The sequence below is a fragment of the Schistocerca serialis genome, chromosome 1 (assembly GCF_023864345.2).
Source record: "Schistocerca serialis cubense isolate TAMUIC-IGC-003099 chromosome 1, iqSchSeri2.2, whole genome shotgun sequence".
Lineage (NCBI taxonomy): Eukaryota > Metazoa > Arthropoda > Insecta > Orthoptera > Acrididae > Schistocerca > Schistocerca serialis.
In genome coordinates, this window is record NC_064638.1 from 525,946,688 (window position 1) to 525,960,422 (window position 13,735).

The window sequence follows — 13,735 nt, forward strand, 5'->3', positions numbered from 1 at the left end:
TGCCGCAAGGCAGTACCTTGGGCCCCTTCTTGTTTATTTGCTATGTGAATGATTTCCCAAAAGTATTAGACACCAGTCATCATATTACTATGTATGCTGATGACACCTCTGGGGTTTGCTCGGCACATAGTAAAGATGGCCTAAATTCAGTGTTACAGAATTTTGATGAAAAAGCCCAAACACATTTTGAAAAAAAAAAAAAAACCTGAGGGTCAATATTAACAAAACTAATTTAATCTATTTTAAGACAAGTGGCTCAAATAAAAATACTGTTGTAAATGAGGACATTCAGGAAAATACCTGCTCAGAATGTAAATTTCTGGGGAAATATAGAGGACAGACTTTCGTGGAATCAGCAAATAGATCATGTCTGTGGTTAGATTAGATTAGATTAAATTAGTACTTGTTCCATAGATCATGAATACGACACTTCGTAATGATGTGGAACGTGTCAGGTTAATAAAAGGTGTCTATACAAGATATTACATTAGACAAAATATTACATGACACTATATATATAAAAATAGAGGGAAACATTCCACGTGGGAAAAATATATCTAAAAACAAAGATGATGAGACTTACCAAACGAAAGTGCTGGCAGGTCGATAGACACACAAACAAACACAAACATACACACAAAATTCAAGCTTTCGCAACAAACGGTTGCTTCATCAGGAAAGAGGGAAGGAGAGGGAAAGACGAAAGGATGTGGGTTTTAAGGGAGAGGGTAAGGAGTCATTCCAGTCCCGGGAGCGGAAAGACTTACCTTAGGGGGAAAAAAGGACAGGTAGACACTCGCACACATGCACATATCCATCCACACATACACAGACACAAGCAGACATTTGTAAAGGCAAAGAGTTTGGGCAGAGATGTCAGTCGAGGCCTCTGTACTTCCGCCTCAACTGACATCTCTGCCCACACTCTTTGCCTTTACAAATGTCTGCTTGTGTCTGTGTATGTGTGGATGGATATATGTGTGTGTGTGTGTGTGCGAGTGTATACCTGTCCTTTTTTCCCCCTAAGATAAGTCTTTCCGCTCCCGGGATTGGAATGACTCCTTACCCTCTCCCTTAAAACCCATATCCTTTCGTCTTTCCCTCTTCTTCCCTCTTTACTGATGAAGCAACCGTTGGTTGCGAAAGCTTGAATTTTGTGTGTATGTTTGTGTTTGTTTGTGTATCTATCAACCTGCCGGCGCTTATATATATATATTTGTGGAGGTTGGGAAATTACCCACTCACTATATCCAAAAATTCATCTAATGAGTAGAAGGAGTTGCCATTAAGAAAGTCTTTTAATTTCCTTTTAAATGCTATATGGCTATCTGTCAGACTTTTGATGCTATTAGGTAAGTGACCAAAGACTTTTGTGGCAGTATAATTTACCTCCTTCTGAGCCAAAGTTAGATTTAACCTTGAGTAGTGAAGATCATCCTTTCTCCTAGTGTTGTAGCCATGTACACTGCTATTACTTTTGAACTCATTCGGATTGTTAATAACAAATTTCATAACTGAATATATACACTCCTGGAAATGCAAAAAAGAACACATTGACACCGGTGTGTCAGACCCACCATACTTGCTCCGGACACTGCGAGAGGGCTGTACAAGCAATGATCACACGCACGGCACAGCGGACACACCAGGAACCGCGGTGTTGGCCGTCAAATGGCGCTAGCTGCGCAGCATTTGTGCACCGCCGCCGTCAGTGTCAGCCAGTTTGCCGTGGCATACGGAGCTCCATCGCAGTCTTTAACACTGGTAGCATGCCGCGACAGCGTGGACGTGAACCGTATGTGCAGTTGACAGACTTTGAGCGAGGGCATATAGTGGGCATGCGGGAGGCCGGGTGGACGTACCGCCGAATTGCTCAACACGTGGGGCGTGAGGTCTCCACAGTACATCGATGTTGTCGCCAGTGGTCGGCGGAAGGTGCACGTACCCGTCGACCTTGGACCGGACCGCAGCGACGCACGGATGCACGCCAAGACCGTACCATCCTACGCAGTGCCGTAGGGGACCGCACCGCCACTTCCCAGCAAATTAGCGACACTGTTGCTCCTGGGGTATCGGCGAGGACCATTCGCAACCGTCTCCATGAAGCTGGGCTACGGTCCCGCACACCGTTAGGCCATCTTCCGCTCACGCCCCAACATCGTGCAGCCCGCCTCCAGTGGTGTCGCAACAGGCGTGAATGGAGGGACGAATGGAGACGTGTCGTCTTCAGCGATGAGAGTCGCTTCTGCCTTGGTGCCAATGATGGTCGTATGCGTGTTTGGCGCCGTGCAGGTGAGCGCCACAATCAGGACTGCATACGACCGAGGCACACAGGGCATACACCCGGCATCATAGTGTGGGGAGCGATCTCCTACACTGGCCGTACACCACTGGTGATCGTCGAGGGGACACTGAATAGTGCACGGTACATCCAAACCGTCATCGAACCCATCGTTCTACCATTCCTAGACCGGCAAGGGAACTTGCTGTTCCAACAGGACAATGCACGTCCACATGTATCCCGTGCCACCCAACGTGCTCTAGAAGGTGTAAGTCAACTACCCTGGCCAGCAAGATCTCCGGATCTGTCCCCCATTGAGCATGTTTGGGACTGGATGAAGCGTCGTCTCACGCGGTCTGCACGTCCAGCACGAACGCTGGTCCAACTGAGGCGCCAGGTGGAAATGGCATGGCAAGCCGTTCCACAGGACTACATCCAGCATCTCTATGATCGTCTCCATGCTAGAATAGCAGCCTGCATTGCTGCGAAAGGTGGATATACACTGTACTAGTGCCGACATTGTGCATGCTCTGTTGCCTGTGTCTATGTGCCTGTGGTTCTGTCAGTGTGATCATGTGATGTATCTGACGCCAGGAATGTGTCAATAAAGTTTCCCCTTCCTGGGACAATGAATTCACGGTGTTCTTATTTCAATTTCCAGGAGTGTATATTGTGAGGCTACAGTGAAGATTTCTAGCTCTTTAAATAAGTGTCTGCAGGATGATCTTGGATGAACTCCAGCAATTATTCTGATTACACACTTTTGTGCAAAAAACACTCTTTTACTCAATGAAGAGTTACCCCAGCATATGATGCCATATGAAAGCAGAGAATGAAAATAGGCATGGTAAGCTAATTTATTCAGATGTATATTGCCAAAATTTGCAATGACCCTAACAGCATAAGTAGCTGAACTCAAATGTTTCAGCAGATCCTCAGTGTGTTTTTTCCAGTTCAACTCCTCATCAATGCCTATACCTAGAAATTTTGAATACTCTACCTTAGCTACTGATTTCTGATCGAAGTCTATATTTATTAATGGGGTCATTCCATTTACTGTGTGGAACTGTATATACTGTGTTTTGTCAAAGTTTAATGATAGCCCATTTGCAGAGAACCACTTAATGATTTTCTGAAAAACGTCGTTTACAATTTCACCAGTTAATTCTTGTCTGTCGGGTGTGATAGCTATACTTGTATCATTGGCAAAAAGTACCAGCTTTGCATCTTCGTGAATATAGAATGGCAAGTCATTAATATATATTAAGAACAGCAGAGGACCCTAGACCGAACCTTGCGGCACCCCATTCTTGATTGTTCCCCAGTTTGAGAAATCACCAGTTTCTTGCATATTATGTGAACTGTTTATTTCAACTTTCTGCACTCTTCCAGTTAGGTTTGATTTAAACCATTTGAGCACTGTCCCATTCATACCACAGTACTTGAGCTTATCTAGAAGTATTCCATGATTTACACAATCAAAAGCCTTTGATAGATCACAAAAAATCCCAACGGGTGACTTCTGGTTACTCAGAGCATTTAATATTTCATTAGTGAAAGTATATATAGCATTTTCCGCTGAAAAATCCTTCTGGAAACCAAACTGACATTTTGTTAAAACTTTATTTTTACAAAGGTGTGAAACTACTCTACAATACATTACTTTTTTCAAGAATTTTGGATAAGGCAGTCAGAAGAGAGATTGGGCGGTAGTTGTTGACATCAGATGTATCCCCTTTTTTATGCAGTGGTATAACAATGGCATACTTCAGTCTATTTGGGAAAATACCCTGCGTCAGAGAGCTATTACATATGTGGCTAAGAATCCCACTTATAACATTTAGTCTGTATTTACTATGGAGATTAGTTCAATATCTAGATATTGAAGCAATAAAAATAGTATATTTTGGGTTGGTGTATCTATCTATTGTGGGGTAGGTGTAGCCAATACAATATAAGGAGGGTATATGTATTGCAGAAAAGAGTAATAAGAACTATGGCAAAAGTAAGACCCAGAACTTTATGCAAAAACCTGTTTATTAATTTTAATATTATGACTATGTATGCAGTATATATGTTTCAATCAATATTATTAGTGAAAAAAGACAAAAAAGTGACAAACAGGAATATGGAAATCCATGATTACGATACAAGACACAAATCAGACTTTCACATGGTGAGCAGAAGATTGAATCTAACAACAAATACCCCATTCATTAAGGAAGCAATATTTTATAATTCTCTGCCAAACAACCTGAAACAGCTTTCTGGTAGAATTTTTAAAAACGAGTTGAAAAAATTGCTTATATTGAAGCGCCCATACAGTATGGTGCTGACATGATTTGACCTCAGGGATGCTATGTTAAATATACTTAAATGATCTTTTACTTAATAGCATGTAATCTATATATATTGTGTATCAATAATATAAATGTAATTATTGTAACATTGCCCATGCATGTTAACTACATGTTTCGAGCTGTAAGATAAATGAAATAAATAAACATAAGATATTACACTCAGAGTTCCAAAACACTTCTGTATGCAGGTGGTATATCCATTGTGTGGAAAAAGTAATCATTTAATGAACTAGAGACCCACTGTAATAATGTGACAAATGAAATTGTTCAGTACTTTAATGAATCTACGGAATAGAAATTTGGGGAGCAACAACAAAAGCTAATCTAAATAAGCTACTGCTACTTCAAAAAAGGGCTATAAGAATCATCTGTGGAGCAAAATATAACAGGTGTACTAACCGTAGTAAACATGTACATTCTAAAACCCCAGCATTTGTTCCAATTTGTATCAGTACAATACCAAAAATAAAGAAAAATTTTACATCAGCAGCCCCACAACAGCACTCTATGAAAAGTGTCCACAATACACAGGTTCAAAGTTAGCCCAGTAAAGTTATGATCCTACCCACAATGAGGCTTAAATTTCAGCTTAAGAAATTCCTGTTACAAAATCCATTTCACACATTAGAAGAATACCATACTTACATGTAGATTAAGAAGTGCTTTGAAAAAATATGTAAATAGTGTTAAGCACCATCTTATTTGTAATTTAATCATTTTGTTAATCAATCACATATTCAGAAGAATCTAGTATTGTGCTATGTATCAAGAATTGTAACCTGATTTTATACATATGCAATGAATCATTTGATGCTGAATTAAGTATTATTATTATTATTATTATACATTCATTACAATAAGTATGTTATATGTCATGTCTAATATGAAACATTGAAAAAACATTTTGTAATTATTATAGTGCAGAAAGAGAAAAAACAAACACAGTTTACATTTATTCATGTGAAGTACAACAATAGTGACAAATTATAGGAAAGTAGATTTCATCTATGGACACTAGCAGTAACAGACATGAGAAAAGGGGCAGAAGGTGGAGAGACAAGGGAGCACAATAAAATACAATTGGTGAAGATAGTGAAGAAGAAAGTGAAGTGACTGACTGTGAAATGAAAAGAGAAAGCAAACAACGTAAACGAGAGATGATGGGAACATTTTATTTACTTTTTTATAGAGTGTAAACTGACCATATACATTAATTTTTGGTGAAACAATATGATGGTGACAGAAGGAAGTGCTCAATATTTTTCTTAAAAAGCAACAGAGCATTTAATTGTGTGCAGAGTACAGGGCAGCTTGTTACAGAATTGGATGACAGCAATGGGGAAGGAGTTTGCAAATGGTTTCATTTTATGGATAGGCACAGCTAGGTTACCAGGTGAGACCTTGTGTTTCGATTATGATGAGATAACAGGTTCTTAATCTTTGATGTGAAGTACTGTGGAGCATGCAAACTGAAGAGCCAATGAAATAAACATAGCATATGGTAGTCACCAACCTCACATAGTTGTAACTAATCTCACTGGATATATGAAGCATTGACATGGTCACATGGACAGATGTTGCAAGTTTAAAATGAACAAGTATTCATAGTTAGTTCTAACAGTCTAGTGTTCTCTCTTGTTCCATGTTTGATTATATTGTAAGAATGGAGATTAGGTAAAAAGAGTACTACACAAGTTTACATTTCACAATCTGTGAAAATACGTGCTGAAACTTTCTACGGCCACAGAGGAAATTTGCCAATAGTATCTCCTGCACAGTTGAGATGCTCATTGACAGTGACACCCAAGTTCTGATGATATACTAAAATTACTCAGTTTCAACAAATTTGGTAACCAAGGAATGGTGGAGAACTTCTACATCATTTATAAATAGTGCCCCACTGTGACTGACTGGTGGTGTACATACTCAATATCAGTATAAAAATTTAGAGAGGAAGGCAGAAAGATTCTTTAATATTTTTTTGATGGTACTTCAGAAGTCTGATCTCCCTGCTGTTGCTAGGTATCTCAGATACAATGCATGCTATGAAACATAGCTTGAAGCCTTTTCACAAGAGCTGCACAACTCAGTGCTGAAAACCCTATCGAAATCCGTGTATTGATGTTATTTTCGTTTCTATTTTATGCAATCTATTTCATAGCTGTGCTTTGACAAAAGGCAGTCACACACTGTATTTCATATACTTTTAATGCATTCAAAGAGAAACAAATTCTCCCTGATGTTTGTCTGCCTACCCACACTATGTCACCCTGGTTTAAAAGATGTGCCATGGAATAGCCTGAATAAATTTTCAAAATCACCACACCATACGCCATGTGATATAGGTCGGCAAGGAGAAGCAGGGGCTTGTGTTGTCACTTTTGAAGACTTCTAATTCATGGTGAGCTCTATGTGGTAGGCATATGTACCATTCATTTTTAATATGTTTTCTGTTCTGTTATCCGTACTCATTGCGAGAACATGGCAGTTTAACTTGTGCTTAAACTATTTGCATCACTGAAATGAAGCACTTAAAAATAAAATTCAGGGGTATATTTCATTGGAGCTTATGTGTAAAGCACTAGAAATAACACAAAACACAAGAGGGAACTTTCACACTGACAAAATCTACAAAGAATGTCATCCAACATAGTATTAATCAAACAGTTTCACCATTAGGAACAACTATACCATTCTCATTTAAATGTCCATTTAGAGCAAATCAACAAAATGTCAGCCACGTAGTTTTGTCTCCATACAAGTAAATTTTTGTTTAAACCAGGTATATTCTTCAACACATTCAAAAATGGCTTTAACAGTCAAACTAAATGCATGAATAAAATGTCTGCTTACTGGTGTATGAGATAGCAGCTTTTCTAGAGACAAATAAGAGATTTATAGTTTCTGATATCATGTAATCTTTTATCGATAACAGAGGATAAGAACACTTTTAAGTTAATAAAATAATGAAGTTGTGGCTTGCTGTGAGTCACTAAATATGATGGAATAAGGGAGATAAGAATGGAAGTAAATTTTACATTAATAATGGAAAGTAACAAATAAAATGAATCAGAACACTACTGTGGAGAAAGTGAAGGAAGTTTAGGGTGTCATATACTATTGATGATGAGAGCATTAGAGATAAATGCAAGTGCAGATGAGATAAGGATGCAGAAGACAAAAGGTCAAGCCCTTTTCAAAGGAACCATCCTCATATTTGTCATAACCAATTTATGGAAATGGCAGAAAACCTAAATCTGGATGGTGGATGAATACTGAAACCTGCTCTTCCCAATTGTGGTTGCAATACCATGACCACTGTGATACATTTATCAATGTTACTGTGGAGAGTAGAGTAGTCAATAGATAATGGATCATGGACTATGGAAGGAGAAACTGGGAGAAGAAATCAAACAGAAACAATAAATTAGCTGAGGTGAGAACAGAAAAAAATTGGTAACACTAGAATGAGTGAAAGTATTTGAAAATAAGAAAAGTATAACAGAACACAAAATGAATGAGAAAAGTGTGGTACAAAAAAGGTCATAGTAAAACTGATGAAGATTGTGAAAATAAGGAAGTGAAATACCAGGAGAGGATGCAGAAAAAACAGTAAATAATGATGAAGAAAAACACAGCAACAGGAGAGACTAATGTCAAGAAAACAAGAATCAGTTGGAAAGCAGACTTCTACCTGCAAAGTTCACAGAACATTTTTGACACGAAATCTGCAATAAAATTGCTACTTTTGTATCACAGAGCTATTTCTGTGGCAATGGATATACTATCCACATGCATTTTCTATCTGTGTAGTGGTCATCAGACTGAAGTAAAAAGTTGAATAATTATTTCATTTGAGGTGATGTACAACGTAACTGGTGCAGCGTGCCTAACTCCATGATAAATCTTTGTGATACTAAAGTGGTAGTTGTATGAGGATATAAATGACTAGCTCTGGATTTGGAATAGTCACAAGAATTACCATCTAGTTGAACAAAAACAATTTATGTAGCTGCATAAAGGGAAACTGTAACACTGACATAGAACATAGTTGATACATTGAACCAGAGTAGTTATTACCTCCACTGTCTTTGTCAATTATTTGGTGGGTAACACTCCACATGACAGCAATGAACTACACATGAAAGCTGATGAGAATAGCTTGATAAAAAATCAAGGTGTATACAGAAAGTACTGCATTCCAAACATTACTACTGTAGAACTGTGAACATGATTTTGTATGTTTTCAATGGCTTCTTTACTCTTTTATGTACCACAATCAGTCACAGAGAATGTCAGACCATTGCCAACGAATCATACTTCTCAAAATGTTCAAGTAAACTGACTACCCTACTGTCTTTGAAATCCACTCTGTCATTTGACTTCTTAAGTCAAGGGATGTGAAACAGGCAAACATACATTGTTGACTATGTGAGATCTCTGAAGATAAAGTAACAAATGACGGAACAGTAAGGAAATGATAGCAAAAGTTCAATGAGGATAACGAGCCAACACACATCACCCCATCCCCTCTCAGCCCCTCATCGATTATCAAAATGGCAAATGGTTTGAATGACAGCTGCATACTGACAAAACAGTCCGCTTTGAGAGTATGAATAACATAACAGAGATAAGTTACATGTAAACAGATTGTTCATTAGCTACCACTAATTTCTGCTATTACTATCTGAAACCACTGTCTTAAGTTTATAGGAACATATTCTACAGTGTTATATATTTATTTATTGTCTCACCTCTGCTGATAACTTGATATCCAACTGGTTCATGTACACCCTCATTGATTTTTGACAAGTGCAGAAGTGGCATTGGTTGCATTAACTTTCTCCCTTCAAAGTATATAACATATATTCTTTTAATAGGGTTTCTGTTTTCATGTACCACTCGATGTCCAACAATACATGGGACAAGAGGTATAAATCTGGCTGGAGTATTCACCAACTGAGCAGCAATTTCCTTCATTTCAGGGTTTAAATCTTCTGAAACCAAATCATCAGCATTCTTCTCCCCTTCACTGAAGTCACTAACACTTTTCACAAGATCTTCATTTGATGCCCTTTTTTCAAAATTTCCATCTGATGTGTGTACAATTGGTTTCAGACAACAGCATATACTCTGACACTCCAGAGAATTATTTTTTGAACAAGGTTGTGAGATCTGGGAAAGAGTTACAGAAGCAGAAAGTTTATCATCTTCATATGATAAATTATGTACAGTAGAAGTTTCTGCTTCTTCATTTGATGAGTGTCCACATGCTTCTTTCAAGTGCAAAATTAACCTCAATAGTTTGTTCCCTGCAGAACTTATGGGATACAGGAGCATAGTCTTTATGTCTGAACCACTCAACTGTGAGAACCTAACACACTGTAGAACTCTGCATGTATATTCTGCTCTTTCTGGATTCTCTTGTAGCCAATTCATTCCTGCCTCAAAAACTTCAAATTCTCCTTCTCTTACATTTAAACCATCATTTGATAAATAGTCTTCCAACTGTTCTATCGTAAGCTGAGTAAATGATGGTGACAGTTTCACTTTGAAGAACTCCCATAAAGCAAAAGCTTTAGCTTTCTTGTATAATTCAATTATATCAAGCTCATATGTTTTGTGCATTGTTTGTAAACAAGTTTCAACTGTTAACCATTCTTGAGCAATCAGTCTTACACATGTCTTTTTTAAATCTTCAAATTGCAGCATACTTGAGGCTTGAAGCACTGACAGTATCATATCCGAGTTTAAAATTTCAGATGGAATTTCATTAGTTTGTATAAATTTCAGTACAACTTCCATAGCATCAGGTTCTACACCCTGCAGAAGAAAAGAACATCTTATTTCAAATGAGGCTACAAGGATGTATGGAGCTAAAGAGAAATTCACTACAACAAACATTTCAATAAAGGACAACACAACATAAATGTAACAATGTTATATTCTACAATAAACACGTATGAATAAATGCAGGAAAATGGAGGAGTATGTGGGAACATACAGCAAATGCCATCTTCGGGAGTTAGGTGGTAGTGCATTTCGAAAAGTAAAAAGTTAAACAATATACAAATACAAAAGGAGCAAACAGGAAAAGCATTAACATTATACTCAAAACAGTCCTATGTAACAGTTTGCTTTAAATAAATGAACTACGTGAAATGAAAAACAGTACTTGATTACTCAGTTTCAACAGGCATTCAACACTGAAAGTAAAACAAGTGCCAGTTAAAAGAAAGAATTAACAATTGTAAATAAGTCTATATAGATTACACAGACAGAACTGAATGAATACAGGAAAATGGGGGAATATGTAGCACCAGACAGTGTTGGAATCAATGAAAAACAGAAAGGATTATGTAAAGTTTAGGAGAGGGAAAGTATTAAGGTCTGGACTGTGAGCTACATGTTTATTAATTTCCACGACTTCCAGCAGATTGAGCTTTTGGCTTTTCCTTGGCTACCACATATGCTAATTCATTTCTGTCAGTTTCCATTTGTCCTGATACTAAGTAGTGTGACATCTCCTTTCTCTAGCTTTCTAGGTAAAGAGAATCCTGGAACTTGTAGAGATGTTTATATGCTGGAAAAATGCACTGTGTAGGTTCATGGGCACTCAGACAAGGAATTCCACAGCACAAATACTACTCATCTACTCCTTTGCCCTCTACAACATGAGGAACTCAGCACAAAATATATTTTACTTGATAAACATATCTTGAGGACATTCAAGCATGTTAGCTAAACATAAAGTTATTGGTATGTACCGCCCACCAAATACAGATGTGTTGTACTATCTTGATAGACTTAACAGGGCAATTAGTCAAACAGGCCTCACTGACCTTAGTGTAGTTGGAGACTTAAATACTGATGCAAACTCCTGTAATATAACCTACCTGAAAATAACGGATATATTAAACTCATAATCTCACAAATATAGTGAATTCTGACACTAGGGTAACAGAGTCAAGCTCCAGTATGATACATTAACAAAAATGTAAGAGACAGTGTTAACTTTCAAAGTGTTGATTTTCATTACTCAGATCACTGTTGTCAGGTGTTAGAATATTTCAGGTTTGCTGTATCAACAAGCAACTAAGATAATTGAGAAGAAGCAGATCCTGAATAGCACCAACATCAGTTCCTTCAAAACTAAGTTAGCAGAGGACAAATAGGACACTACCAAACTAAAGGGTCAGAAAACAAATGGGAAAAATTTTATAGGACAGTGCTGAAGCATTTCGACTACTGCTGCCCTCTCAAAGAAATAACCAGAGTACAAACCAACTCTTGTCTTGAAAGTAATACTAGGCTGAAACTTACACCTAGCCTGATTAAGTTAAGGCAGAATATATATTATCTTGACTGTTTATATAAGGAAAAAAAGCTACACATATTTAAGGAAAAGTACAATCAGGCCAAAAAAACTTTTAAGGCAGATCTTTTATACCTGAGGAAACAGATAATGATGCAGTAGAGCATTCATCCAACATAGGTAATGCATCCTGAAGACTAATCAATAAACATTGTAAAGCCACCAGCAAGGGATATAGTGAACCAGTTAGCATTAGACACGAGGGTCATCCAGTGAAACATCCAAATGAAGTATGGACTTTATTCAATAAGCGTTTTATCTGTCCTTTTGACCAAGGAGCCACTATTATAGATTTACAAGCTGGCACACCAAATGATGTCACGGATGGTATAGAGCTCGAATTTATGGAGGTGAGTCAACAGGAAATATTTAACACAATGCAAAAGCTAAAGAACAATCATTCATCTGGATGGGCTGGTATCTCAAGTGTGGTGTTAAAGAAATGTGCCAATGAAATAACTAAACCCCTTACCCATCTTATCAACTGTAGTATTAATGAAAACATATACCCAAATGCCTTAAAAATAAGTGTAATTCAGCCAGTCCTTAAGAAAGGAAGTGCAGACGAAGTTTCAAATTATAGACCGATATCACCAATCGCTACCTTCAGTAAAATATGTGAAACAGTTACCCTATCACAGCTCCCAACATTTTGCTCAAGACACAAACACTTACCAAATGGCAGCTTGGGTTTAGGAAAGGCTAAAGCAGTTACCAGTTTCTTCCCGAAGTATATAGCAATACGGAATGGGGTATGCACACAGCCGGAATATTCCTTGACCTGAGCAAAGCTTTTGACTCAGTAAACTATTAGATTCTCTTAAAAAAACTGTGGGTGTACAACATCAGTGATGCATCAATGAAACAACTATCCACCTATCTGGTGAATCGGAAACAGTGTACCAAACTTACACATCAAATTGACGATAAGAGCTTAAATTTTAAATCCACAAGTGAAACACTGACACATGGAGTTCCTCAAGGCTCAATTCTTGGACCTTTCTTCTTTTTAGCATATATTAATGGCGTACAGCCAATTAACTCATACATTGTAAATTATGGTGATGACACCTGTTTTATTTTATGATAAAGATTGTGAGGAACTGAAATTTTCAGCAAGAAATGGGATACTAGAATTAAGTTCATATTTTCATGCACAAGGATTAAAGGTCAATGTAAATAAATCCCAGATGCTAATATTTACAACTGGCAGCTCACATGAGGTATGCAGCATAGTGGCAGAGGAAGCAAACAAGTGTAAATTTCTAAGGATACATCTGGACTCAAACCTCTGGTGGATTAGCCACATTAATGCTGTATGTAAAAAAAGTCAGCAATGGGCTGTATCTTCTTAGCCAACTGTCCAAAATGGTGCCCAACCACATGCTTAAAACTGTGTATTATGGGACAGTCTATCCCCATCTTAGCTACTGTATAGAAATATGGGGTTGTGCTGCAGATGTTCACCTCAACAGAGTACTATTGCTACAAAAAAAGAGGGATTATACATGAACTAGGATATAAAGACTCTTGCCGTGATGTTTTCAGACAACACAAGGTACTTCACCATATATTCTTTGTATCTTTATAAATTACTTACTTTTTTCCTCACAGAAAATTGAAGTAACTAAATGTAGTGATATACATGACTACAACACCAGGTTCAAAGAAAATTACTACCGACAATGAGCAAGATTAAAAATGACGGACCAGAGCCCA

The 13,735-nt window shown here is 37.6% G+C and overlaps 1 protein-coding gene across 4 annotated transcripts in view; it reads right to left on the minus strand.

Moving 5' to 3' along the window:
- LOC126474699 (kelch-like protein 38) overlaps nucleotides 1-13,735 on the minus strand; it is a 137,894-nt gene that overhangs the window by 80,285 nt on the left and 43,874 nt on the right. For all 4 annotated transcript variants that reach the window (XM_050102191.1, XM_050102176.1, XM_050102184.1 and 1 more), the window contains one exon: nucleotides 9,396-10,464. In XM_050102191.1, the coding sequence (XP_049958148.1) occupies nucleotides 9,396-10,446 (1,051 nt within the window). In that variant the 5' untranslated portion in view covers nucleotides 10,447-10,464. The remainder of the gene's footprint in view (nucleotides 1-9,395; nucleotides 10,465-13,735) is intronic.